General features: G+C 38.8%; 6 protein-coding genes across 6 annotated transcripts; 1 reads left to right on the forward strand and 5 right to left on the reverse strand.

Moving 5' to 3' along the window:
- Positions 1-1,451: 1,451 nt before the first annotated feature.
- LOC113740055 (uncharacterized) lies at positions 1,452-4,195 on the reverse strand. The gene is made up of 2 exons (XM_072045030.1): positions 3,336-4,195; positions 1,452-3,182 (listed from the first exon to the last, which is right to left on the reverse strand). Exons 1-2 carry the CDS (start codon positions 4,193-4,195, stop codon positions 2,837-2,839), a joined length of 1,206 nt encoding a protein of 401 aa, XP_071901131.1. The 3' UTR covers positions 1,452-2,836.
- A 1,504-nt stretch (positions 4,196-5,699) lies between these two features.
- LOC113739616 (molybdate transporter 2-like) lies at positions 5,700-7,717 on the reverse strand. The gene has a single exon (XM_027266885.2). It carries the CDS (start codon positions 7,394-7,396, stop codon positions 5,954-5,956), a length of 1,443 nt encoding a protein of 480 aa, XP_027122686.1. The 5' UTR covers positions 7,397-7,717; the 3' UTR covers positions 5,700-5,953.
- Positions 7,718-11,579: 3,862 nt separating this feature from the next.
- On the forward strand, positions 11,580-15,478 carry LOC113738490 (uncharacterized). The gene is made up of 7 exons (XM_027265726.2): positions 11,580-11,945; positions 12,515-12,630; positions 12,732-12,850; positions 12,948-13,110; positions 13,221-13,447; positions 13,535-13,856; positions 13,951-15,478. The coding sequence occupies exons 1-7, from the start codon at positions 11,787-11,789 to the stop codon at positions 15,284-15,286; spliced, it is 2,442 nt and encodes an 813-aa protein (XP_027121527.1). The 5' UTR covers positions 11,580-11,786; the 3' UTR covers positions 15,287-15,478.
- Positions 15,479-16,057: 579 nt separating this feature from the next.
- LOC113739374 (pentatricopeptide repeat-containing protein At1g15510, chloroplastic-like) lies at positions 16,058-19,272 on the reverse strand. The gene has a single exon (XM_027266590.2). The coding sequence runs from the start codon at positions 19,094-19,096 to the stop codon at positions 16,475-16,477; it is 2,622 nt and encodes an 873-aa protein (XP_027122391.1). The 5' UTR covers positions 19,097-19,272; the 3' UTR covers positions 16,058-16,474.
- A 425-nt stretch (positions 19,273-19,697) lies between these two features.
- Positions 19,698-22,020, reverse strand: LOC113739619 (root phototropism protein 3). The gene is made up of 2 exons (XM_027266887.2): positions 21,134-22,020; positions 19,698-20,367 (listed from the first exon to the last, which is right to left on the reverse strand). Exons 1-2 carry the CDS (start codon positions 21,875-21,877, stop codon positions 19,846-19,848), a joined length of 1,266 nt encoding a protein of 421 aa, XP_027122688.1. The 5' UTR covers positions 21,878-22,020; the 3' UTR covers positions 19,698-19,845.
- Positions 22,021-23,038: 1,018 nt separating this feature from the next.
- LOC113739618 (plastidic ATP/ADP-transporter) lies at positions 23,039-26,957 on the reverse strand. The gene is made up of 5 exons (XM_027266886.2): positions 25,941-26,957; positions 24,715-24,969; positions 24,457-24,600; positions 24,028-24,375; positions 23,039-23,712 (listed from the first exon to the last, which is right to left on the reverse strand). Exons 1-5 carry the CDS (start codon positions 26,724-26,726, stop codon positions 23,350-23,352), a joined length of 1,896 nt encoding a protein of 631 aa, XP_027122687.1. The 5' UTR covers positions 26,727-26,957; the 3' UTR covers positions 23,039-23,349.
- Between the last annotated feature and the right edge of the window lie 935 nt (positions 26,958-27,892).

A 27,892-nucleotide genomic window follows, 5' to 3' on the forward strand; every position in this document is an offset into this window, starting at 1 on the left:
CCTCAGGGGAGGTAAATGTAATTAACCCTAAAAATTTTTGTAAGATTAGCAGCATAAATAGTTTGTGTTCGATGTTTTATTATATCGCACAAAAAAATAAATTTTTTTTGGGTCAATTTTTATGCTTGTTTCTTTCTCATCTCACTTTTTATTTTCCGTTTTCTTTTTTTTTTTTTTGGTTTTTTAATTTTGTGTGTCTGAAATCCAAAGCAAATGAAATAATTTTTTTTGTCACAATTTCAAATTAATTCTGGGTTGTGTCCCAAACAGTAAACAGATGCGTCTGACTCCGATCCTGTCCAGCGGAGAAACTCGTACTCACATGTCATAGACCCGGAATCTACGGGCGAAGTTGATGAGTTTCTGAGACGGATAAGGTGCATCAAGATTCAAGATAGAAATATTTGAAGTTGTTGTAGGTACAAAATAACTCAACCAAAAGCACAAAACAGCAAATAGGTTTGTAAGGATGATGACACACAATTTTATCAACAAAACTAGAGGGGGAATATCTGCGCATTGCACGGGTGTTTGGCACTTGTGATTAAGAAAAATTTTTTAGATACTTGTGGTGAGCAAGTAAATAAAAATAAACATAAAATAATAGCGCAGATTAAGTAATACTAAAGAAATATAGCTTCAATTGAAAATCATTATGAAACGTTGAGTGTAAAGGCTAAAAAAATAATGACATCTATGTATTTTGATAATTTACGTGGAGATTTATTTATGCTGCATTGGAAGAACTTCTTAAAAAAGTAGGGAATCGTATGACTGTTTTAGCATCTATCTTTGTTAGTTTTGCCTTCCATTATTCAGTAGGCTATGGTCCTGCATCGCTTCTTAAGAAGTTCGGAAGTCGAAAGGGAGAAAATTGAAGAAGGTGAAGGAGGAAGAATTGAAAGAGATGCTCAAACAATAATTTAGCAGCATACCCACATTTATTGATCGTTTAATTGGAATGTAAATAGTGTTTTATTACCAGCAGAGAAGCTGTTTCAAATGACTGAATTTCAGACATATGATCGCTAAAATTAATCCACATTCCGCAAATATTGAGATGTGTCTATAAATACAAGCTTTAAATGTACAAACATGGGGATTTTAATATAAAAACATCCAAACACATGCTGCAATCAGTTGTACTAAAAGGTTAAAAAAAGTAATATATTTTTTAAATTTCCAAAATGCCCCCACCTATGCGGTTGAAATTCAACTCTCTGTTTGACCAAAACTCAGTCTTATATAGTATAAGGAAATTTGGATATATTTATCGAGGATAATTTGAAAATATTGGTGAAAAAATTCTCAAAAGTTTCAACCATATTTTTTTACGAAGGCACATTAAAATGTACTCCAAGAACACGTAAATAAATTACTAGCATACTTATAAATTTGAACGTTACTAATAACATGCAGTATTTTGGGCAAAGTGGAGAAGACAATTAGGATACATGCATCACAATTTTATTTTATTTTTTTCGAGTAACAGAAACATTTCACTGAAGTAAATATGCACCAATATCTCCTGGATACAGATGACATTTCAAGTGACTACCAAAGAGATCTGTAAAATGTTGCATATTCACCTACAGTAGACTAGACTCAACTTCTATTTAAACTTTGAAAATGTTGCATCCACTCTGCTGCACATGAGCTGTGAGAGCAAAAAGATAGGCTTATCATTATGATCACAATCTTTTCAAACCTTGAGAAAACTTCTGTGCTGCTTCAAGTTTCAGTGGGATGGAAGTATGGATTGAAGACAGGATCTCTCATGTAATCGTAGGTCCGAAGAAGGAACCTTAAGAGGGTCAATCCAATGTAGTACACCTTACTCAGGGGCTTAACTTGTATCTGCCATATCAAGTTTCCCATTATCTGGGGAAGCAAAAACCAATCTTGAACTACGCTCCAGTATTCTTGCAGTATGGATTCCCAATCAGTCGCATTGAGGTTTGCAGCTGCTGCAGACATTGTTTTGTCAATCTTGAGTTCCCGAATCACCAGAATAAAAGCAACGCCAATCATGTGAATTATCCCACTTGCAAAGAAAACCCGAATTTCCCTTGGTCCGTGATGTAAAGGTGATAACAAACTTTGAGTACGTTGTCTTGATTTCCATACCTTTCGACAGAGTCTTAGAGCTAGTACAACCGCGACCAAGAGGAGGGATTTCTTGATTATTTCCAGCATTTTGAAGTGCATGCTTCTATCCTTGTACGGATATTTGCTGTGGTAGTGATATCCGCTCCCCTTGATCAGAACTGTGGTATTCATGACCAGGGGAAGACAATAGACCAGAAATTGAATGGTCAGCATCAACAAGGAAATGAAGGGAATGACATAATCGTTCTTCTTCAAGTACCATAATTGGCTCAATAGGCAACTGATTGAGCCTAGAAGTATTGACACACGTAAAAGCTCCTCAAAGTTTCGACGAAATCGTACCTCTTTTGAGTTGTCAGTGTATGGAATCAGAAATGTCTTTAGCCTGATTGGCCTAAAGTACAAGGGATCCTCTGCATTCCGGGCACTGGAAATTGAGATCTTAGCTGTAGGATTTCTCAACCACCTGGCGGTCTCGGGGGAGTACTCTATCATCACTTCTATCAAGCAGTCCATCTTGCTTTCAAGATTCAGATTCTCATACGCAAACCTCTCAGAATGCTGCAACTGGAAGTCGATTTCCTTGCAGCCTATAAGATACATCTTTCCTCCAAGTTGATCATACAGTCCCTCAAGGTAGATTTTTGATATATGACCATAGTTTTCTCCACTAAGGGTGAGATGTGCTGACACTTTCAGAAGCAGCTTCTCATGAGTAAAAGCAAAATTATCTCGATTTCCAGAATACAGCTACCCCATTATCATGCCTTGTTAATTCGGACCAATAACGTCCAAATAATTTGCCCAAAGTGAGTATCTCGAAGTAAACGAGTGTCTCTGGCAATTTGTGTTCATGATTATGATCTGGGAGAGCATTGACATGAAAAGACAGCTTACTGGACAGAGAAGACGGCAGAGTCAAGTTATCACGATCTTCAGTGCTTGGATACTTGAAGATCAAATCATGAACCACGGTGCGTATGTTGAACTTCTTGCTTCTCATCCAAAAATCATTGGCCAAATCAATCTTGGAGTACTTGTATGATAAATAAGACCTGCTATAGTCATGATACCTGTTCCAGATATCAGAAGGATGGACTTTCTTTTCAAAAAGCAAAGGGCTAAACGAATCTGTCCCTTGAATATTAGTGATAGTGCCCATGAGAATGCTCCGCTGAGTGATTGATAATGTGACAGGTATTACTAAGCTTATTTTAGAATTGCACCTGTTTATATCGTTCTCAAGTCCAACACAGCCAATCATGCACAGCTGCCCATATGAAGGATTCCAAGTTCCTTCTGCAGAGATGGTCATTCCAGAGATACAACTCCAAGCCCCAGAATAATAAACATCCTCCAAAGGAGATATGACTCTAAAGAATGCAGAAACCTTTGCAGCTCTGAGCTTACTGATATTGTCCCCTAAAATGCAACGAAGATCAGTCATCATCAGCCGAAACTTATGAAAGATGTTGTCTTTGCTTTCAACCTTCTCACCGAGTACAAAAGGCCCCAAGTTCTTACATATGTTGCTACTGTTGCAATTTTCCACTGCAATATCAAATTTTTCAGAAGCAAAGTTTTGAAGGACTCTATAGAAATGGTTCCCATGATATACATCACCTCTCTTGTCTGACAATTCGTGTTGGTACAAGTTCGAGTTGCATGCTTTTGAGACAATCTTCTTGGAGATGAACTGATAGCTGGAGTCATAGGTTTGATGACTGAGCCGGGAAACGATACTGATGTCGTCAAAATATTTGGGGTCTGACCGTCTGGTCAAACTTCTCAGGTCACCAACTATTGTCCCGCTGGTCAAAGTGAAACTCTGAGGATATTGAAGAACAAGCATAATTCGATCATCTTTGACAGGAGAAAATTCGCGGTTATTCTTGCAGCCACAATTCAATGACCACGTAGAAAAATCAGGAGGACTTTCTGAAAAAGGAGATACTGAATTTCCCAACATGCACATCAAACCCTGCCCTCCCTTGTCTTCAGACTCAACATAATGTCCTTCAAAAGCAATTGTTAGCACAGAGTATCCAGGGCTTTTATGAAACATAAGATACCAAGTCTGCGGCATGCTTGGCAATGTGTGCTGTTCCTCGTAATGCCTATAGACAACAGTCCACAAACGCCAATGGCATTGTTACTTGGATGGGAAAGATTAAATCCCATCACCCAAAACGAAGCTAGCTTTAGAAGTGATCCACTGCCACTAAAGTTCATTGGCATGTCACTGGAGTCAAATGGCATCAGTGGTACTCCACTAGCCTGTTGCACCCAATCTCCATTTTGGAAAGAGAGACCCTTGGCAATTTCATAGAACTTTTGAATTCCAAGTTGAGCGTTTGAAGCTGAAGATACAACAGGGGAGCATTCTCTCTTGACTTCCACAAGGCGTTCAAACTTGCAAATCCTTTTAAGGTCATCCAACTCTTCTGAATCCTCGTATGCTGGTCATAATGAACTTGTTGCACCAACCAAAAATACCAAAATGAATGGCAAAACTAGTCTAATGTGAGAGGAAAACTGGAAGTCCATTCTTGATAATCTAAACTCCTCTCTGTTTTAGTGTTGAAAACAAATTCGGCTTCAACTTACAGGAAATGAAATTCCTTCTTTTTTTTGGGTGGAAACTATCTGAAGGTTTTGCTATAGAATGTTAGCAGACTGCCATGTTATATAGAGATAAAGTCGCATCAAAGTCCAAAAGAGAACTTCTAAAAAGATCACATCTTATTCGGACATAGCAATTCAGCTTTTTGCAGAATTGAAGAACATAGTGCCGGATACCCTAATGGTAAGTTTCATCAAGTCTAAAACATCTTTGTCAACTATCTTTGTGATATCAGCCGGCCTGATTGTTCCTGTTAGTTTATGGTTTAAGGTACTGTGTCATAGAGGTTCTCGTTGTCAGTACTGGCACCAAGTTGGATTCTGAGCAAGCTTCCAAAGTAATTGCAAATTAGGTAATTAGAGAAAACCTCACCATCCCATTTTGCCAATAAATGAGATCTTCATCAAGATCAAAACCCCAGACTGCAAGTCGCTGTCCTTGGAATCGACAAATTTTTTACAAGCCAACTTGCTACTTTTTTAAAGCAAGGGGTGTGATTTAAGAAATGAGGAAGGGGAAGGAAGGAATTGAATCCAAAACCCTCTCATTTCTGAAAAATATTTACTGAAAGCTTGAACTTACTAGAACTTAACAAAAATGTTTCTAAAAGTTGGATGAAGGAATGCAAACTCTACCCAAAGAAAAAATGATAAACGAATGCAAACAAAACAGGTGAACCACATGCCGATTGCAGCACAAATCGAGCACTGCCGCATGCTCCTACGCTGACTACATGTATACTATATGTTGAATTGCTTTAACACATCTGAAAGAAAGTAGTTTTTCCGCCAATTTCCTAATTTTGTACAGAAGAAATTTAATTAAGCTGAATGCACTAGCCATGAATGCTCCAGGAAAAGATTTCGCATGCTTAACCATCCCAATTTACTCTGAATGCGCTTAGTTGGTGAATAGTCCTCTTCTCAGCTTCTCAGTTTCTATATTTGGTAGTTTGAGGCTGCCGGAGTAATTAAACTAGGAGAGTAGTCCATATTATTATAGTAATCCAAGTAGATTATCACATTACAACAAGAGTACAATATACTATAGAACATGAACCATGGTGAATAAAGCTATAGATATGATCTAAGACTGCCTCAGATACTCCGTCTAACTTGTTTGTCCAAGTCCCCAATAATTGCAGACGGCGCTAAATTGATTATGAGACAATCAACAACAATGCTTCAAGTGGTCGGACGGTAGAAAATTTCTGAAGAACTCCTACGGATTGGGGGCTGGATCCTCCTCCTCTGTGCTAACAGATACAGACTTGGCCTTAAAGAAGCCAAAATTAGAGCAATCCATCTGCCTCAGCTTCAGCAGCAAAAACAGCACAATACCGCAAACGAACCCCAAGGCTGCACTGGACCCAGTGAGGGATACAGCAGCACAAACCAGCATCACAAAAGATTCTTCCTTCGAGTTCATATCCCTTGAAGCCATGGCCAACTCTATCCCAGCAAATAACAGCAGCACCCCAAGAATCCCTATTGGAAATTGACTTATAACCTTGACAAAATAATTTCCAAAAACCAATCCAAGCAACAACTTCCCCAAACCCAAAAACACCACTGACGCACCAGTCCTCCCACCAAACCTGTACTGCCCAGCCAGTCCACCTGCCCCGTGGCAACATGGCATTGCGCCAAACCAGCATCCCACTAAATTCATCAGCCCAACACTTACCGAAACCCCTGTAGCCGATACATCCATCCCAGGGAACAAATCTGTCGATAATTTACACACAGCAATAACTGAATTCAATACAGACAATGGGATTTGGGGAATTGCACCTCTCAAGAACCCAGTTTTCCAGTCTTCCCAGGTGATTTTCAGAACGTGAATCTTTGACGGGCCGAGTTTAATTTCATGGACAATTGAAGGGTCGCGAATAAAACACAAAATGAAACCAAGCAGAAATACAAGCAGAGCTGCTGGAATAGCTGATAATATTCTTAACCTACGATGCCTTCGAATTCTTAATCGATTATAAGCGTCGGGGTTGGTCCTCAACATCGCTTCATCCTCTTCAGGGACGCCGCCGTCTCCTGTTGTAAGTATAAGAAACAGTAAACAAAACAGAGCGAGGACGAGACCGTCGAGGCCCAGCCAAGAACGAGGGCTGGTGGATTTGGAGGAAGTAGTGGTGGAGAAATCTTGATCGTAGCGAATATATTTGATTGCTGAGAAGGCAAAGGAGAGGCCTTGAGAGAGCTGGACACCCCGGACGACCGGGAGGGGGATCCAGTGGTAGATGAAGGACATGAGGCCGGTGGCGCCAAGGATGAAGAGGGTGCCGGCTGTGCAGATTCCGGCGGCGGCAATTTGGGAGACAGTGAGGTGGGGCGTCTCTGAAACGGCGACGGCCGCGATGGATTTCATGGGCTGGACTGGCATGGGGATGCCGAAGAGGAGGCCGGTGAGGATATTATAGATGGCAGTGAAGATGAGGGTTGTGCTGAGGTCGAGGTTGCAGACTAGAGTGAGTGCCAAGACGATGGGGATGTAGGTGCCCAAGTCGCCGACGGCGCCACTGAGCTCGGAGGACAGAGAGGTTTTAAGGCGGACAGAAGCGGTCCATGAGCGGGGAGTGCAATGGTTGCGCCACCACTGACGGGGGCGGACAAGGAGGGGTGTAGCGTTGTCAGTTGCTTCGCCGGCCATGGTTGGGCAACTGCGCAATAAGCCAAAAATTAAAACTGCTACTGGCAGTAGCTACTGGTAGTAGTATTTGACACTCATCATCCTACCAATGATAGGAGCAAGTGGCTTGGTAACCGGGCCCAGTCATCCCATCAGAATAATTCAGCACCGCTGAAAAAGAAGAAACTTTTGATATTTTTGACGTCGGCGTGCAAAATTGTCTTTGGATTAATCGACCTTTGGCTTTTGGGAGGGTTACAGTAATTTGTTCAGCTGCCTGCCTGAGGAGTCGTAGACTCCACTCGACGAGCATGATTGAGCGAGACGGGAGGAGACTGAGGGCTGGCTTTGGCCTTTGGGTCATTCAAGTAGTTAAGGTTCGAGGTGTGCACCAACCAACAAGACACGATTACTGCATACTCCGTACCAAAAAATGAGAAATTCAAATGCAATCATTGCACCTGAGAATTTTTTTTTTTTAAAGCTCTTTGTGCACTAGATCCTAATTCCCATGAACTATTAAGCTATGTTTTCAGAACCGGACCGGATAGCGACTCGGCCAAGGTCAGGGGTCAGGGGTCAATGGGTTCGACCGGGGGTCGATAGGGGTCGAACCGGATGACGTCATAAATAAAAATTATTTAAAAATTAAAATATTATATATATCATATCTAATAATATATTGATATTAATAAAGGTATATTCATACATATTTGATGTTTCAAATATATTTAACAAGAAAATACAAAGAAATTAGAACAATCAAGTAGCAATTTATATTATTTAATAAATATTAACAAGTTTAGAATTAAAATTATGAATTTAATTGAAAAATAACATCAAATTGTAGGACAATATTTATAAAGTATCAAATATTTGAGGTATACGAATAAGTTTTAACAATTTAGGGGGCCAAAACATAATATTATAAAGTTTGAATTTTTTTTTTAAAAAATTACTGTTGAACCGGAAAAACCGGGTTTTTCCCGGTCAAACCCGGTCAAACCCGGATTTTGACCGGCTTTGACCGAGTTTTAAAATTTCCGGTTTTCTAAGTTGACTCGGACCGGCTACCTGGCCGGTTCCCGATTCGACCGGTTCGACCGGCCGGTCCGGTCCGAGTTTGAAAACAGAGCTATTAAGTTGGACTCCTCCTCCCTCACAATGTAGATAGATTGTTGTCATTATATATATATATATATATATATACTCCCTCCGTTCCACTTTAACAGTCCTATTCTTTTTTTCACGTAGTTTAAAAAAAAGTAATTAATTTTATTAAAAAAGTAAATTTAGATTGCTATTTTTCTAAAATAGCTTCGCATTAAATAGGGTACAATTTTATGGGAACTTAAATTGATGGTAAAAAAAGAATTAACTCTCATTAAATATGGTAGGTTTATAGTAACAACAACTTACATTAAATAAGAGTATTTTAGAAAAATTAAAATACAACTACATTCTTTAATTGGAAAGTGGACTACAATTTAGAACAAACGAAAAAAGAAAACAAAACTATCAAAGTGGGATGGAGGGAGTATATATTAAAAAAAAACTGCATTCAAATTCATTTATGCCACTATCTATTTCTTTAGCGGCAAGAGCAAAAAAAAAGTATAGAGAGAGAAGAAAAAATATGTAACGTTATTGGCATTCTATTTTTTTCTTGTGTTTTTCACAAAAAATTAAAATAATTAAAGTGTTATTAAGAATGATATAAAGCATTGATATGTTTGACGAAACTTTTAAAAGACCCTTGCAAGTTTATATTAAGAATGATGTAAAGCTTTTTTTATGTACAGTTAATTAACCACTATATTATTACGATTTGAATTTGTTATTATTGTCATTAAAAATTAATTTATTTTAAGCTCTAGACATATTGATTTAAGTGATGTATGAAATAATCTGTGCACATAGATAACATATACTTTGTTATACTTTATTATTATCATTATTACTTTCAGGAGCAAAAAGTAAAAAAAAAACTTGAAATAAATAACGAATAAGTTTAAGAAGATTAAAATTAATAAATAGATAATAATAGCAAATAGAAAAAAGTAGTTAATCACATGAGAAAATGGAGAAATTTTGAAAAATAGATAAAAAAGAGAGACAAGTCGAAAAACGGCAAAACAGAAGAAAAATAAATAAAATAATAATTAATATGAAACGAATACTTTTGTCCTAAAATATAAAGCAGAGGGTAAAGTGACTATTTATTGAGTTGAGACGAGCAATGTTTTCAGAACCGGACCGGACCGGCCGGTTCGACCGGTTGGACCGCGAACCGGCCATGTCACCGGTCCGGTCTAATGCTAAAGCCGGAAGTTCATGGAGAACCGTTGAAAATCGGACGAACCGGACGAACCGTGAACCGGCGGTTTTTTAAATTCTTCAACAAAATATCAAGAATGGTAAAGAATGGTATAGCTAAGATTTGGACCGCGAACCGGCCATGTCACCGGTCCGGTCTAATGCTAAAGCCGGAAGTTCATGGAGAACCGTTGAAAATCGGACGAACCGGACGAACCGTGAACCGGCGGTTTTTTAAATTCTTCAACAAAATATCAAGAATGGTAAAGAATGGTATAGCTAAGATTTGAACCTGGGTCTCTAAGTTTGGATATGACAATCTCACCGCTAGACTGTAGTTAAGTTTGTTGAGAATTCTACTTGACTAAAAAATATATTAAAACATCAAGTTCTTCTCTTTTTTTTTTTCAATTTTTTCTTCTTAACCATTTTTAACCCAAATATCCACAACAAGATTTTCTCAAGTCTTCACCATTATTATCAGGTTATTATCTTTAGCAGATTGTAAACAAGTTGAAAATTTCAACTTTTCTTGTTTTCCAACATCTTAGTAAGTTTAATTTTTTCTTTTCAAGGTTTTTTTTCTATATTATTATCTTTAGAAGATTTTTTGCATTTTCTTTTTCCCTCATTTTTGTTTTATTTTTATTTGATTAATTAAGGATGAAATTTTTGCAAAAGCAGTGCACATCCGTGTAGGAATTGGGTAGGAATTACAAATAATAACATTGGGCTGGTCAAAAATATGGTAGTTGGCACATAATCGAAGCTATTGATAATTGAATTTAAAATAATTAATGGTATAGGATCATTGAATTTAATATAACATGTTAATTAGTAATGTTTAGTAGCAATTAATTTTTTATGTGTTTAACTGTATATTTGTTTTTCAAAAATTTTTAGTTTTTTTTTAGTTTGAGCAATTAGATTTATATTTTTATAATAAAATTTTAACTTTTTCAGCTTAAGTTGATGAAATTGTGAAGGTGGTGTGGTTGTTTATCATGCCACTGATAAAAGTTTGCTATTCAAATAGTTTGTCTTAACTTGAACTCTTTTATGGATTTTTTTAAGAGTTGTAAAAGAATTTCAATATTTAATTTATTTATTTTTTGTGTTTTTATTTGTGATAATTGGTGAACATTTGGATTGTATCTATTTATGTTTATAATGAATTTATGAAAACTTGTGGTGAATTATGATATTTTAATTATATTTATCATTCCATGTTTTATGTATAACTTTTAAAAAATTTATTATTATCATAACTTAAATTAAATTGGTAAAGTTCAAGTGTAGAATGAAATCTGCTTAGTACGTAACACTATTAAAAAAAAAAAAAAGTGAACCTTTGAACAAGTTGGTTGGACTGATCGAACCGATCGAACCGCGAATCGGCCACCTCTCCGGTTCACTGGCCGGTCCGAGTTTAAAAACGTTGGAGACGAGTAAAGTGCAACTGAGGGTAAAATTAGGGGGTTTGATGCATTTAACTCTTACGAAATAGTGAATCTTTTTAAGAAACTTTTTCGTACCTTTTTAGTACTACAACACTTTTTTCTAAATGCGCTAAACTGTTATGATCTCAATGATGATCATACAATTTGCCTTTTTCAAATGTTTAAAAATCACTGAAAACGTCTAAATGCGCTAAACTGTTAAGATCTCAGCTCATAATTGATACTACCCCATTGGCCCTTTGGTAATAAAAATAGCTCACAGGTCATAAGTCACTGCTCAAAGGCATTTTCGTCCTTTCACAAGGTAATAAAGACATTTTGATTTTTCTTGGCCTCTCTACAGCTCAAGCCCACAAAGGCAGAGTAAGCAATTTGTTTAGTCAAGGAGCAAGTAAATAGTAGTGATGCTCAACCCGTTGCGACTCGTGGGACAGCAGCGTATCTAGCCGTTACAACACTTCCACCGTCTTCTTCATTTTTTTTTTCAATTTTAAAGAAAGGAAAAACTTTTTTCAAACAAACTTGATCGACCGTTGGTCTCTTTACTCAGTATACATCAAGAACTTGACTCTCTCTGAAATCCAAAGCTGTGAATTCTCTGCCAATTAGTATTGGTTCTGGAAGACAGTAGTGTGATGGCCAGCGATCTCGTCTTCACTGAAGATGAACTTGCGATTGACGAAGCACTGGGTCACCCAAAAGTTTACGCCAAGCTATGCAGAGATAGAAGTTTAGGACCCTATAGCCATGGCCCTCCTTTCGCTTTCATCCCTTTTGCTCTTCCTCAACAGGAGGTAACCAGCTACTGAAGAACTCCTTCCTTCCTTTTCTTTTTTTCTTTTTTTTTTCCCTTTCTTTCCCCCTCTTTTTGGGCTTTGAATTGAAGGTCTATTTAATTGGTGAGAACCCAGAAGAAATATATGAGCTCAACTGATCTGTTATATGAGTTCTTAATTGTAACTGTTTAAGGTTTCTGGGCTACAATCTGTCTTTTTAGTTATAAATATTGGGACGATTTGTAGCCCAATTTATGCTGAAGCATTGCTGTTTCTCTTCATTTGAAGTCAACTACGACGAATTTAATGTTGCTTTGGATTGACTGCTCGTTTCTTGAAAAATCATTTCTGATAATACGGTGGTTCTCTCTCAGAACATCAATTAGTCGTGTAATTATCAGGCACGAATCACCCCTTTTACGTTGAGAATTGTTGTTATGTATCAAGTCTAAGGGCGGTGGCCTTTTGTCTTGCGTATTAATCTCAAAAGTGGGACTCTTACACCAACCACGCAATCTAATGCTATACCTTAATTATTGAAATATGTTGTGAATTTCTCTGATTCTTGCAAGCTGATGTGCTAACAGGTTGTGAAAGCACAGGAGCTAGATGAATTGTTCCCCATCATTGACTCGAAAGCAAAGCCAACTACCAAGCCCAAGATTTTCCTCGGTCTCCTTTGGAAACAACTCAACCACCTTGGGTAAAGATTGAAACTTTCTTGTTATTTGTTCGCATGAAAAATCTCTGAAATTTTCCCACAGAAGTTCGTTTCTAACACTTGTTACTAATTCAATTAATCAGAAATGCTGGTTTGGATCCTGAAATATTTCGTGTTGACCCGTATGGCAATGTTCTGTATTATCATGCTGATGCTGCTTCGCCTCTTGCATGGGAAATTGACCATTGGTTTCCTTTATCAAGTAATGATCTAGTGTTTGCCTAAATTTTTTCCTACTCCTGACGTGGTCTCGGTCTGTAGAATTTGAATCATTAATATTGTTTTAACACAATATGCAGGAGGAGGATTAACAGTAGCTAGCAATTTAAGGATTCTGCAGTGGCAAGTGTGCAAGAAGAAGCATAATGCACTGGAATTTCTCATACCATGGTGGGATCTTCAAGTTGGTGTGTCCATAAATCAGTTCTTGTCCATCTTTGCCTCATCCAATTCAGATTTCAGGTTTGTCATACATTTCTCTTCGAAGAAAGCAACGTTCAATTAGCAGATTTTTCCCTTTTTTTTTAAATATAATTGATGGTAATGTTATTCTTACATATACATTGATATAGGCGTAGAGCATTCTCGTGGTTGTTTGCTGAGGGTGAAAGTGAAGAACTGAATGCTTGTCAGACAGTTGATTCACATTCTTTTCCACAACACTTCATCGAATCCAAAAAGAAGGTTGGTCTGGCCCCGGCTGCCGTTGTTCTATCTCGAAGGGAATCTATGGAAGCTTCATCAGCTTTGAGATCACTGGACGTCAACAGAAAACCAAGATCAACAACACCCATCATTGGTCGGTAAAGAAAATACTTCACGATTTCTTGGTTTTGCACCATTGAGCTTTACTTTTGCTTATTTGTTTTCATGTTGGTTGTGGCAGCTGCAAAAAAATTAAAGCCTGCTTCCAAAGAAAATGAAGACCCGGGGATGATCAGCAGCAACCCTTACCAGGCCATTGTAATTGCCAGGGATTCTTTGAGGAAGAGAGAAGAAACAGCAAAGATCCAAGCTGAATTACAGAAATTAGATGTGGAAGTTGATGAACTGAGGCAGAAGACTGAGGAGGAACATGTCAGCATACAAGATTTGGAGTTGGTGCTGATAAAAAGAAGACGAAGGGCTGAAAAGTGTCGACGGCTAGCTGAGGCACAATCTTCATACAGAGCAATGCTAGAAAAGATGATTCGAGATGCCATGCACCAGTAAGATTAATATGGCACAAATTTTCTTTAAGAGTAGCATCCTGCTTCGATTTATTGGTGAGTTGAGACATATATTTGCATTTTCCTCTTGCAGGAGTGTTGTTTACAAAGAACAAGTCAGGCTAAATCAGGCAGCAGCCAACGCACTCATGGCTAGACTTGAAGCTCAGAAAGCAATTTGTGATACATCAGAGAGGGAACTGCATAAGAAGTTCAAACAAAGGGACGAGCTAGAAAAACAAGTAAGACCTGAATGGGTACAGGCAAGGAAGAGATCAAGAATGGATGATTTTCTTCCTGACGAGGTAGAAAACAAGATTGTTCTGTATTTACCTGAAAGTAAGTCAAAGAACAAAATGCAGATGGAAATGAGAAATGCCTTGCTAGAAAACAATGCCCTGTATGTGCAAGGATTTCAGTCCAATGGTCCTTTGCACAAGGAACTGAGAAAGTTTTTGGAGGAGGAGCAGAAAGCATCAGAAGCTGGGTCATCATCCTTGAAAGAAAATGGGGAGCAAGAAGAACTAGGAGAAGAAACCAAAGAAACTGTTCTAAGGACTAGCATGGAAAAGCACGGGGAGTCTAGAAATCACAAAGCCATAGCAGCTGAGCAGAAGTCAATTGATGAAAAACTTCATAACCTGGAAATAGGGGAGGATGGGATGATAGGTAACATACGCTTTCCTGCTCATGATGCACCAGAAGATGAGGAGGATGAAGAGAGCAGAAAGCAACGTGGTAAAGGAAATGTTGAAAAGTGGCTTCAGATGCTGATGGAGAATGCAGAAGAAGATGCTGATTCATATCCTCGTGATGTGAACCAAAATGAAGGTAACAAGACTGATGAAATAATTAGGAAGCTAGATCTTGTGTATCCACAAAAGGAATTCAAGATTTCAGAAGCTCAACAAGGGCAGGACCTGGAATGCGTTGATGAAATTGACAGCCAGCAGCAAATCCCTGTGAAAGGTGGGGGGGAAAGCGAAAAAGAGATTGTTGAGATTGAAACTAGGAGGAAGTCATTTTCGAACACTGGAGAGATGCAGGGAGATAAAAAGAAAGGTATCCTTGAGCTGAAATCCAGGGACACGCCAATTAAGAACCCTCCATACAGATTAAAACCAGAGAAAAGCAATGCACATCAGATAAGATCTGATAACAAAGGAGCAGACAACCATGATAACAATGTTGTAAATGAAAGGAAGGGGAAGAATGGTAAGGAAAAGGAACTTGTGAGATCTGAAAGTGCGAGGAGTTTTAGACGGATTCCATCTTCTCCATCTCTGATCTTCAGTGGTATGAAGAAGAGAGTAGATTGCATGGGCAAGAAGCCCTTGGTCATTGGTGATGATGCTGATGGTGATCAGAGACACATGGGAGAAAACAACATCATCAAGTCAACAATCAAGACAATCAAGAGAGTTTTTTAAAACAGTCAAGTTACATATTTTACTTGTATCTTCTCTTCACATTCTTCGTTTAGAGTGTTAGCTACACTCTGCTACAGCAATATGATTGATTGGTGAGGTTTGAGTTGTTTGATTTTGATTCATGTGTGCTAATTATTTGTTATGCAAGACATGCAATAACAACTTCTTGTTTGATAGGATTCAAACACATTAGCTTTCTGTGTCCGCTACCCTGTGAAGAAAATTTTATCTGTGTATTGCAGTCAATTATATCATCTGCCAAAATTTTAAAAGAAAAAGGGAAATCCAAGTTCAATGATGATTCCCCTTTACCCCCCCCTCCCCCGGCACGCTAATTTCATGATGTTTTTATGATTTCATATCTATTCATGTGAAAGACAATAACTGATGATTGGTTATTGGCAATATTTACAGCAGTGTTTCATGCACAACCAGCTGATTAGCAAGTGAACAATAAAAAGTTGTGTACAGCAGTAAAGAAACCTGCTTGAGCGCCTTATTCGGAACACTTCATATGCAACACTATCCAAACAAGCCACCCGACCCAAACCCAGAGATTACTGCCCTGTGAAAAGTATGTTGGACAAAGTATAAGAAGTCTTTTTCAAATAAAACAAAGCATAGACCGGTCATTTTTCTATATCTGGTAAATTTCTCATCTTAGCAAATTTGCCATTACTACCACAAAAGCCTATACTCCTCTCTTGTTACATTGCTAGCTAAACAGTTTTTGCTCTATCAGAGATATACCACTAAGTTAACAACAAACTATTTCATGCTAATATCACTATCACTTTCTTTTTGGTATAAGGACTGTTAAGTGGTACAAGGGGAAGAGAGACGAGGGCCAACGAGTTAAATTGGGCTCCTCATGGTGTACAACTGACGTCCCAAGCAGCTAACCTAGTTTTTACTAACAAATATTCAACCTAAGCATCTCAATTCACTTGACCAACAAATTCGACGTCTAACAGCAATACATTTAGTAGGGCGTCTAGGGAGAACAGTTAGTCTGCTATCTCAAGCAATGAACTGCTGAGGCTTTTTCACAAGGCATGTGTTTGCTCTTCTTCCAAGCGGTATAGTTGGATGCAGCTCCAAACGGTCAAACTGTACATGGTACCCGCTAAATTTGTTGATCCAGCGTTTTTCTGAGAATAAGTGGGATATATTAGAACCTATCTGAAGCTAAGAATGGCCCCAATAACCCTCATCCCCGCATGAGCATTTCCCATCCTTGAAATGATGGAAATGTTCAGTATCCCGCACAGATATCTCTCTACGAACAACCTTTGAAATAAACTTTACAGTGCTGTGACAGCTTTGACACATATAAAGATTCTTTGTTATCCAAATTGGCATCCCAGGGACAGTGTTTATCAGTGCAAATGCAATTGCCAATCTCTCACTATGTCCACAAAAAACCTCAGCTTTTGAAGCTTCAAGTTCATTTTCGAAACAGCTCTGAGGCTCAGTAAGACCTTCTGCTCTCATCTTAACATAAAATCCCTCCAGAACTGCATTAAGTTCTTTTATTTGAGGGTGGAAATCGTGACCACTTAGAAAGGCATGGACTTTGCCCTTTACTTCTACCCAACTACATCCAGGATCAACAGTAATCCCTTTTTCTCTCATCATTCTCCTGAGATGTGCAACATCATCCCATTTACCACACTCAGAGTAGAAATTGCACAAGAGCATGTAGTAACCAACACTCTCTTTATCCATTTCCACTATGTGCCTTGCTGCAAGTTCCCCAACATCAACTTGTCGGTGAATTCTGCATGAATTCAACAAGGCTCCCCAGATAGCTGCATCTGCTTTTATGGGAATTTTATGTATAAAATCAAGAGCATCATTGACCTTCCCTGCACGACCAAGTAAATCTACCACACAAGCATAATGTTTCAAATTTGGAGCAATGCAGTAAGCGTCTCTCATGCTCTCAAAATAAGTCAAGCCTTCGCTCACCATGCCCGATCTACTACAAGCACATAGAAGAGATATAAAAGTAATTTCATCTGGCTCAACCTTCGACTGCACCATTCTATCAAATAGCTCCATGGCCTGCGTACCCTGCCCCCGCTGGGCATATCCTGTTAGCAAAATATTCCATGCAGCAACGTCCTGTCTCTGTATTCTAAATTGATTCAATGCAGGGGCCATCCTTCCACATCGCACATACATGTCTAGGAGTGCATTGGGTAGAAAACCGTCAAATGCCAACCCATTCCTTAATACATGAGAATGTATCTCCTTTGCACACATCAAAGCTCCTATTCTAGCACATGCACCAAGAACAGAGATCAATGTAACATCATTAGGATTTACACTGAGTTTCATTTGCCTAAAGAAAATCAAGGCTTCGAAACTTCTGTTGTTGATCCGAAGCCCGAGAATAATCGATGTCCAAGATATCACGTTCTTGTCAGATATCCGATGAAAGATCTCCAGGGCCTTATCAATGCATTTGCATTTCGAATAAAAATCAATAAGAGTGTTCGCAACTATAACATATGATACAAGACCTGTAGTCTTGGCAAGCTCATGAAGCCTAACACCCATGTCGAAAAGACTCAAAGAAGTACATGCAGACAAAACACTGGCGATGGTGATCTCATCTGGCATAATACCATGTAGCTCCATCGTTTTATAAGTTTCAACAGCCTTCTCAGGCAAACTATTACTCTCATAAGCAGAAATCATTGCTGTCCAAGAAACCACATCTTTTAACTCAATCCTGTTAAAAACTTTTTCAGCTTCCTCCCACTTCCCAACACTTGAGTACATCTGAATCAATGTGTTATCCACCGCAACATCAACCCCAAACTCAGTCTTTACCACATATCCATGCAGAGCCCTACCAAACCTCTCATCACCAAGAACCTCAGATGCCGAGATCACGCTAGTCATTGTCATCAAATCCGGGTTAATACAATACTCCCGCATCAAAAAGAACAACCTCAACCCCTCAAAACATTCACCATTCTCAAAATACCCTGAAATCATTGCATTCCATGATATCCTGTCTCTCCTAAGCATTCCATCAAACACCATTCTCGCACTACCCAAATCATGACATTTTACATACATAGTAATCAAAGCGTTAACCACATCAACATCTGATATAAATCCAAACCTAATTACATGATCATGAATTTCTCTACCCCTACTCCAATCCCCCATACCCCCACAAGTTCTTAAAACACAGGGGAAAGTAAAAACATCAGGCCTATAACCAGCCCACAACATCTTATGATACAAATCCAATGCCTCATCAAAATATCCATTTTTGGCATAGCCACCAATCAAAACATTCCAAGAAAACACATCTCTGTCCTCCATTTTACCAAACACATACCAGGCATCACTCAAGTTCCCCAACTTCACAAACATGCTCAACAACGCATTTCCTAACCTTAAACTCAACTGGGACCTAAAGCTTAGAATATGCTCATATATTACACCCCCTTCATTTAACGCCCTCTTAAATTCACACAACCTAATTAAAGAAATAAATGTTTCTTCATCTATATTACTTTGTGGGTCTTTTGGTAAAGTGTTTAGGAAGGTTACGGCTTGGTCTAGCTGGTTTTGGAGGCAAAGTTGGGTGAGGTGTGAGTTGGGGTCAGCAGTTGGGTGGACTGCGGAGCTAAGGAGTGAACTGCGGGTTCTTCTGAGGGGAAATTGATGCGCTTTCTGTGTACTGTTTGAGAAAATTAGGGACTTGGAGGTCTGAAAGTTGGAGACTTGGGGATTGAGTAGGTCAGAGTGGAGAGAAATGGACGGGGTTTTAACAGACACCGCCATTTGTGGAGCTGCAGAAGCAGAGCATTGTTGGTGTGATAGTTTCGAGTGGGGGTTTTGGCTGAGGTTTAACGGCTAAGACATGCTGCCGGGTAATTGGATAATGTACAGCATAGATTGATGACAAAACGACCCCGTCTGCAGCAACCAAATTTAATATTTGCGAGCTAAAGAGTTTCTCCCTTGCTCTTTTTGCTTGTACTTAAATGCCTTGTTAGCAACTGATTTTATATAAGTTTTGACAAGAAATTAGCTCTTTTTATGGTAGAATGACATGACATTATGGTTTTGATCAGGATAAGCCAAATTGAAATGAGGATGCTACGCTGCTCTGAACTCCTGCGCCTCCTCAGAAATAAAAATTTCTAAAATCAGACAAAATAGTGCCGTTTAAAAATATTGATAGAATCACAATGTGCAAACCATTATCGTGTTTTGCCAATGGAAACTGATAGCAACTGTAAAATTCTGGAACTTTTGCCAATAACTTGTTGAATATCTACAGGATAAAGGCAGAGAAACTTTTCTACTCTAAGTAGTTTCGGGAAAATGTCGTCGACTTCGCAACTTACAACAGGTCGAACAGTGAAAAAATGAAGAGAAATCAGGAAAATCAGGGTATTTATTATCCTCCAGAAGTGAACATTTTAAGTTACCGAATGACACTTGAAAATCTAAACATATTAATGTTATACAATTACAAAGCATTATTGAGAAATCCAACATATTAGAATCCATTTTCAACCTCAATCTCAAGACAGAGAATTCCTCCATTTGGGTGGTTTTTTGCCTTTGACAAGCCTAGTCTTGACATCAACAGGAGTTTGTCTTCCAAAATCACCTTCTCCTTCAACGTTAGTTAACTTGTTGGCTCTAAACGAAGGCATTACAATCTTCTTCCAGCTGAAAAGTCCCTTCTTTTTCTCCAGTAATCTCTCAATTTGTCCTTGCATGTTCATGCAGTGGCTTTGAAGCCTTAAAACATCTTCTCTGAGCTTCTTGATCTCCAACTGCTGAGCATTCATTTCTCGCTTTGACATGCACCTGGCAGGGGGATCTAGCCCCATGTTCGGGCTACGGGTGCCGCTGAAGGATCCACTCCAGTCGATCTGCTTGTTGAGCTTTGTTTGCTCTGAGAATAACACTTGAATTACTGCCCGCACCGGCAAACGCTCGTTTTGGGCAGCATGCAACGAGGCCTCTGCTGACAGTTTTCTACTGTCGATTAATCGGCAAAGATTCTTCCTTTCTTGCTTTGATACTCCCCGATGTGCCTGCCAGTAGTCCGGAGTAAATTTATCAGCTAGATTGTTGTTGTATCTATAAATATTAACCAGTAAATTACTTCCCAAAAGATTTCTTCGATTGACATGAATTGTACATTTAGTTCGAACAAATTTATGTACATCAAAAGATTTGGTGATACTACTGTATTTTGAAAGCCATGTTCATATGTGTTCATGAGTTGATGTGATTGATGATCAAATGCCATGCCTCGACGTCGACTACAGCATTGAAGAATCAATTTAAAGGCTATGAACCATCTTCCAAACTTTTTACGTGTGGATAAAAAGAAAAGGGGCGCTCGTGACACTACTTTCCAAATCCTTCATATGAGGACAATACCAAACCCCTTTTTTGGTCTACTTTCTTTGTTCATTGTTTGTCTGGTGTAGTCATATGACTCGCATCTGTTTCATTTTGTTTTGATAAGCAGAACAATGCAGCTTGTTGGCTGTGCGATGAAGAATCTAATGCTGGTGACAGCACAACAACTCCTACTTCCCCAAATTTGGCATCTATCCTAATTCCCCTCACCAAATGAGGGTGTAATGTTAATTTACTATACCAGAAAGAAAAGCAACACGCATACAAAAAATTAAGCAAAACTCTATCAAGGGTATAGCAAGAGCCACCAAGTATATATATGAATATAGGGTAGACTCGAAAAGTTCAGGAGGCAGCAGGAGAAAATAAAAAAAACATAAATAAAAATAAAAATTTTTTAAAAAATGAAGAATTGAAATTGTTCCAACTTACTTTGAGATAGGTGTCAATGGCTCTGTATAAGCCATCATCAATAGAACGAGCATGAGCCGGGAGTGCTCCAGCAAGAGCAATGAAATCAGACAACGCCAAATTGGAGTCCACCGCAGCTTCAGCAAGGTAAGAGTCCACAAGCTTAGCCACCTTCATCAATGCAGCTCCACTTCTGAAAGTTTCATCCAAATTCAAGAACCTTTTGACCAGTCTAAGAGCCAGTTCAACGTCAAGCAATGTCCCAGAAGTATGACTAAAAGACAGTATCATGAAATCCTTGAGCGAAGCCTGGTCAAGCTGCCAAGAAATTCTCTTCTCTAACTCGACCCTGAAAGTGGGCTCAACACCAACCATGCAGGCGGTCCGGAGCAGCCTCAGAAGGAAGCTACAGGGGACAGAATCCTTCTCAGGGGGAAGGATTCCGACCAGGGTCTCGACGAAAAACCTCTTCTTCATCCAAGAAGATGTGACGCTATCAGGGGATTCTTCAAGATTTATCAGGCCTTTTTCTACCTCATCCCCTGAACCTGACAAGTCAGGAAGCCACTTGGATGAATAATGGGCGATGATTGAACCAATCAATTCAGGCCGTACTCCCTTGGCTTTAATTCCGGATACAGTCTTAACAAAGTAATCCATATCAAGAATGCAAGCATCATCAAACCAACAATCTGCTCCGAATTGTGTCGTTCTGCCCGCAAAAGTAGTGATGGACTCTGGCAAAGCCAGTTTATCATTCTTCATTTTGGCAGCAGAATAGCGTTAGATAGCTGTAGAAGAGGACTAGGAAGCTGATGAGTGATGCTAACAAAAGGTTGCTACATTGCTAGTATATCATGCTCTTCACTATTTCAACTGTATGCTTGTGACATAGTCAAACTCGGTACTTGTAGATAAAAGGGCAGAGGTTAAGAAAGGGTAGACCTGGCCACATCATTTAGGATGGCGAAATGGGGGAAAAAAAATTCTTTGTGGTTGGTGCCGTGAACATGGGTGATGAAGAGTATAGGATAAGAAGAGGGAGGAGTGAGGGATGTCCGGTGAAACTATTCGTTTCAAATCCCTTTCGCTGGGATGTCCGGTAATGCTAATTAATTTTGTTCAACAGCAACAGGGAATAATCCATGACATGTCACTCCCAGGACGAATTTGCATTAAAAGGTTTTGTCTCCACCGTAGGCTCAAGGCCTTGTTCGCTTCTTCTGTTCACCAAATTACTACTAGCCCAAAGTAAGTTGCAGCAACACTTTATGCCGTGTAAATGTAATATTCTTTCTTTCTTCTTTTTTTTCATCTTATGTGGATTGGTAGAGTATGGTAACTTCTGATCTCAATTCTCAAACACTACCCAGCGGTATTGTGTCCTTTAAGCGGTAACTGTGTCAGTTGAATGGGTTTATTTGATTTGGATTCAAGTGTCATTCGACTGCTGCTCCAAACCCCAAAAAAAAATATATATATATATATCCGAATGCTACCGGATTTGGGCCTTTCAGATTGTTGCCCATCAAAAGTTGGCCTCATTTTAGCAACCCAATGGTAACCCTAGTTGGTAGATTGAACAGCTTTTTTGTGCCTAGCCCAGTCCTATGCCTGCTATATTATCATTGAATCCATTGCTTGCTTGAGAGAAATGTTCTCAGCGTTGTATGCACCACGGCAAACACTCAGACCCCCCCTGTGCATTCACACATTGCCATGCCAGGAAGACAAGCCATTGTGATATACAAGACAGTTACCCAGATAGACCGTTATGATATACAAGACACACCAGCTCACTCGTTTTCTCATAAAAAATACAACAGCTGCAGAGAGAGATTGTGGAAGAAAATAGAAACAACCACTGAAGCTTGAATTTTCTAGCGAGACAACCACTAAGAGGGGATGTAATTACACTAACTAACATGCCTGAACCATTATGCATTCTCGAGTTAAAATCTTAAATATTCTGCATTCTACATCAACGTATCTAACAAATGTTTCTCAATGGTAAGTAAAAGCATGGAGAAGAATCAAATGAACTACAATAAGCTGGCTGATTACATCTTTATAGTTTTTGATTATTCTGTAAAAGTATGAATTAATCCAAATCCTACCTGCACCACCTTTGAAATCCCCCCTTTAAGTAGTGAACTCAGGAGCACCGCAACCACCACAAAAACTTCCACTTTCATTTCCTTATGGTCTCACGTTCAGCAACTAATTCAACGATATTATCACACACTTCGAGGAGAGGAGGGCTCAGAAGTGCTGGCAGGGCCACCCTCAGCAGGATTTAGAGCTGCTCCACTCGCAAGAGAACCGTTACCAGTCTCATTCTGAGTCATGACCGGGATTTTAACAGATGCTCGCTCCATCTCCTTCTCAAGCTCTTCTTCATGTCGCAATGCAGTAAATTGGCCATCCAAGGACCTGGCTGCCGCTAACCATGCGCCAACAATTATTAGAAGTATACCTCCAAGGTAAGGAGTGGAATTTGCCAGTGAGCCAAAGGTTAATATCATAAACTGTTGAATCAATGCACCACCAGATTTTCCCAATGGATTGCAGACAACATCAATTGCAGCTTTCCCTTTAATCTGATACAAGAATAAAATCAACAATGAGTTTATTTGCAACAAACATTAGAGCTCAAAATGCTATTTTAGTCTCTCAACCCTAAAAGTTTGTATTTGAGCATAACCTGAAACTAGACAGATCCTACTATCATGCGAGCTACTTTAGATATTGGAAGCCTACATGCTTTCTTTTTTAGTAGTGCTTTCTTAGCTGTTGCATTTTGCATCTATGTACTCATGATGATGATTGAATTTCTGTAACTTGAGATCTTGAATGTTGAATCTTTTATTTAGCTTAAAAAGAAAGAAATCCAAATGGCAAATAAAGGATCAGACCTTGGTCTCCTCATCTAATGGAATATAGGCCATTTCCTTGCACGGATCAAACAAGCTGTATTTGGCACTTTTACTGAAAATGTTTTGCATCGCACCCACATAAACTGCTGCAAGAAGTGGAGTCAGCCCAAACTTGGCAAGAGAAGGCCCAAAAGGGTCACCAAACAATATCAAGGAAAAGAAGCCAACTCCTGTCAGGAGCAAAACAGTTGGTGTAATTGTGGCTGCCACCCCCCAGCCATATTTGTCAAAAATCCATTGACTCAGAAGCATCATCGTGAAAGTTGCTATTCCGGTAGCAGTTGAAAAGTCACCCATGAAGGATGAGTACTCATTTGGGCTAGGAAACTGCATAGTACTAAAAGAATAAGTCTACAAGCAGATAGGAGGACAGATTACCATGGATTAGAAAGCCACATTTAGTTATACCTGAGCTTTGAGCTTGGATTTCCATGTAACCTCTACAAGGTTAATGCTAATGCCATATGCAACAACCAAAGTGGCAAGATCCCTAATATATTTAGAAGACACCAAAAACTTCAAACTCTCCATTGTCCCCATCTTTGGTTTCTCCTGTCAAAGTTAACATCATAGTTAATAATTGCACCAAGAAGGACATTATCAAGCAGCAAAAGCTACCCGTGAATCAGTTATATATAAAGAAAAAACAGCATCCTTGTAGATTACCTTCTTCTTCTTGCTACGGGTAGGAAGAGGCACATTGCGATTCACCCACCAATAGAAGAAACAGATGGCAGCCCCCATCAGCACAACAATGCTCATCATTCCTTTCAAGGAGATGGCCCAACCATCAACTCCAGGACCTAAATTCTTTCTCAAATTAGAGAAGTATTTCACCGTCCGCCCAGAGAAAACAAGGGCAATATTGGCTCCCAGTCCAAACAGAGGATAGAATCTTTTAGCCTCTTCAATGGTAGTTATCTGCAACAACAAAGCATCCAGCAAAGTTAATTGCAGAAATATAACAAAGAACTCACGCAAATTCAATTGCATCTATTTATTTACCAGTATCACCAGTAACTTAAATTTTATCAAGTGATGGTAAAACAAAAATCATCAAAGCTAGGTAGAAACCGATAGATAAACTTGAGAACTGGCCTGTTAGTTCACCACCACAACAATAACATAATACAATGAATAAATAAAACATTAATTGATCATTTCCAACCACGGGTCAAAGGGAGGGGAGGACTGTACCAATAATGTCAATACAAAACATGTAGAACCAGTTTTTCGTTTTTTTTTTCTGGGCTTACGGCTCAGTTTAGCAGGAAATAGAAAATTTTATATATGAGCCAAAGTATGACGGCTTTTGTGCTTGTCTACGAGGAACTATATCCCAAATTAGCCCAACTCAACCAACCTCACCAATCCAAGACATCAAAGAGAGGCGGCAAAATGCACACTGTAGAAATTTTTTGAGAGAAGAGAGGGACAGCTTTTTGGCTTTGTATGTAAAGCACATTGCAAAAAGTCACTGTTATCCACATCAAGATATTAACCCTGCTGGACAGTCAAAATCATATATTGGAATAACAATATGAATCCGTGAATAAATAAAGGCCTATGCAAACCAAGTATAACTTCCTATATAGACAGGAAAACAAGAATTTAAACGCAGATTTGAAAATGTTCAACACAACCTAATAATAGATGAGAAAAGAACAGTTATGAAGAATCTAGCATGTGCAACATCAACTTTAGTAGTTTGATTTCCGTAAAGATAATAAACTGAAGTACTGAACAACTGGAATCCCCACGAAACAATAATTAACGGGGAAGATAAATATGCCAGTTTCAGATGCTCAAGAGAATGAAATCTTTTAACACAATCCGGAAGAGAGATAATTCTTAATATACAGCCATGCCTACTCATGGGCTGAGATAGTTACCTGATTAGCAAACCCCCAAAAAAGCACCGAAATGACCACACTTCCCCAAAGCTCTGCCATGACATAAAATAAACAGAAACTCCAGATCCTCATAATAGCAATTGGCCCTAGAAATCTTGGGCCAAGTATATTCAGAAGCTTATCAGCAAGAGCCGTGGGGTGAAAAAAATTGCTGAGAGGGTACAAAACAAACCCAAATGCCCCAAAAAAGGCAATAAAGGGAAGTATTGTGGTGTAAAAAAGAGCCTCCTTTGACAACACATTAGCCATTTTTGTGTACAACAACATGAACCCGATAGCCATAGGTAAATTCACCCAAGTTTTCAGGAAAGGTATAATCTCAGCACTTGACCCCTGAGCTGTCACCACTAACACATCTTTGGTGTCCCTAAGAATTGTATAGTTGAAGAGAATACAGAAAAACATCATGCCAAGAGGTAAAATCTTCTTAAGGGTATTAAGCTCTATACCCAAAAACTTGGGTGGCTCGGGCTGGCCAAAAATTGGCTGGCCGTCGGCTCCTGTTGCAGCAGCAGCAGCAGCCTCAGCCCTGCAAACATGGAAAGTTCTATTTTTTGGGGTAATTAAATTAGGCTTTGTGGCAAAGCCCTGAAATTTTTGGAACCCATTAAGATTTACAGAGAGACCTGAAAACGGTTTGTTTTTCAAGGGATTGAAAGGGCTAAACCTATGCCTTAAACCCTGCTGTGGTGGATTGAGCAAAGCCCTGGTTTTGGGGTTTGAAGGTAGAGAAAGAAGCCCTTTTGTCTGAAAAACAGCTTGCATTTTTTCTTTTTCAGCCTCTCTTCTTGCTCTCTCCCTCCTCCCTTTCTATCCCTTAAATCCCCTCAAGAAGTTCACCCAAAAATTGAATTTTTATGAAGAGACCATGAGAGAGAGAGAGAGAGTGAAGAAGAGAGGGATAAGGTTTTGGGTTGCCCGAGATTGAGGAAGGAAGAATGCTTTCCCGCAGAGGCTAAATTATGGAGGAAGAAGATACTTTAATAAAATATCTTTTACTCTAAGCCCTGGAGCGCGCGCGTGTGTGTGTGTATATATATATATATATCGTACAGAAGAGGCGAAGAATGAAAACCCTTCTCGTGAAGGTTGAGAAATACAAAGACTCGAGAGACAAAGACGATGGTAAAAAATTAATGCTAAAGAAGGTTAGAACCAGTAAGACTCTGATGTTACTGGTTTTGATTGATCACTCTGTATTAACAATTCTTCAAGTTGCAATAGGTCATTAGCCACTCCTAATGCTTTTAAAAATTGGTTTTTTCTCCAACGGCTGTCCTACTCGTCAAAATATCTAATATTCACTTAACATATTATATATAGAATATATAGTAATAATTATTATTTTCTCTTATATTTGTATATCTTTTTATTTAATTTTTTTATCCTTATTTATATTTATTTACCTTTTTAATTTCTAAAATATTTTTAATAAATGTCCTATGAGTATTGTTAAAAATTTTAGGAGATATCCCCGAATGGAACGGTAATACACTAATTCTTAGTTTATGCTGATTGGTAGAGCCATTCTAGTTATTATTGTTTGTGGGAGAAAATTCTGAAAGAAATACGATATACCGAAATGAGAGGAAAAGAAAAGTAGGAAACAAACCGGAAACGCGAGTGAATCATGTGAAAAATCACCTACCTAAGTTGATCTAAACAAACCGGTAATCATTTATTGTTTTTTTCCCCACCTCCAGAATTGACTTCGATGAATTTACCAAAATACCTTTGAGATCTTTTCAACTTTAAAACAGTAAATACGGGGGGAAAAAAAAGTACTATACAATAAATGATTTTGATCTAAATTTATTTTCAATTTTGTAAAGCTCATTTTGGCAAATGAAAAGATCGTTACAAGTTAGTATAGCGTAGAAGAATTGAGCGCAAGAGTACGGTAGACTATGCAATATTCATTACACAGTTTT

This window comes from Coffea arabica, chromosome 4c (assembly GCF_036785885.1).
Source record: "Coffea arabica cultivar ET-39 chromosome 4c, Coffea Arabica ET-39 HiFi, whole genome shotgun sequence".
NCBI classification, from domain to species: Eukaryota; Viridiplantae; Streptophyta; class Magnoliopsida; order Gentianales; family Rubiaceae; genus Coffea; species Coffea arabica.

What these genes read in the sequence shown, in the direction of transcription:
- LOC113740055 (XM_072045030.1), bottom strand. Translation starts at nt 4,195, where the DNA reads ATGCCGCAGACTTGGTATCTTATGTTTCATAAAAGCCCTGGATACTCT. An exon ending in CTTGAGAACGATATAAACAG is followed by an intron (nt 3,183 to 3,335) that starts GTGCAATTCTAA and finishes TATCTGGAACAG; the next exon opens with GTATCATGACTATAGCAGGT.
- LOC113739616 (XM_027266885.2), bottom strand. Translation starts at nt 7,396, where the DNA reads ATGGCCGGCGAAGCAACTGACAACGCTACACCCCTCCTTGTCCGCCCC.
- LOC113738490 (XM_027265726.2), top strand. Translation starts at nt 11,787, where the DNA reads ATGGCCAGCGATCTCGTCTTCACTGAAGATGAACTTGCGATTGACGAA. An exon ending in TTGCTCTTCCTCAACAGGAG is followed by an intron (nt 11,946 to 12,514) that starts GTAACCAGCTAC and finishes ATGTGCTAACAG; the next exon opens with GTTGTGAAAGCACAGGAGCT. An exon ending in TCATCCAATTCAGATTTCAG is followed by an intron (nt 13,111 to 13,220) that starts GTTTGTCATACA and finishes ACATTGATATAG; the next exon opens with GCGTAGAGCATTCTCGTGGT.
- LOC113739374 (XM_027266590.2), bottom strand. Translation starts at nt 19,096, where the DNA reads ATGGCGGTGTCTGTTAAAACCCCGTCCATTTCTCTCCACTCTGACCTA.
- LOC113739619 (XM_027266887.2), bottom strand. Translation starts at nt 21,877, where the DNA reads ATGAAGAATGATAAACTGGCTTTGCCAGAGTCCATCACTACTTTTGCG. An exon ending in CCATTGACACCTATCTCAAA is followed by an intron (nt 20,368 to 21,133) that starts GTAAGTTGGAAC and finishes GACTACTGGCAG; the next exon opens with GCACATCGGGGAGTATCAAA.
- LOC113739618 (XM_027266886.2), bottom strand. Translation starts at nt 26,726, where the DNA reads ATGCAAGCTGTTTTTCAGACAAAAGGGCTTCTTTCTCTACCTTCAAAC. An exon ending in TTTGGGGGTTTGCTAATCAG is followed by an intron (nt 24,970 to 25,940) that starts GTAACTATCTCA and finishes TTGTTGTTGCAG; the next exon opens with ATAACTACCATTGAAGAGGC. An exon ending in CATTAGATGAGGAGACCAAG is followed by an intron (nt 23,713 to 24,027) that starts GTCTGATCCTTT and finishes TTCTTGTATCAG; the next exon opens with ATTAAAGGGAAAGCTGCAAT.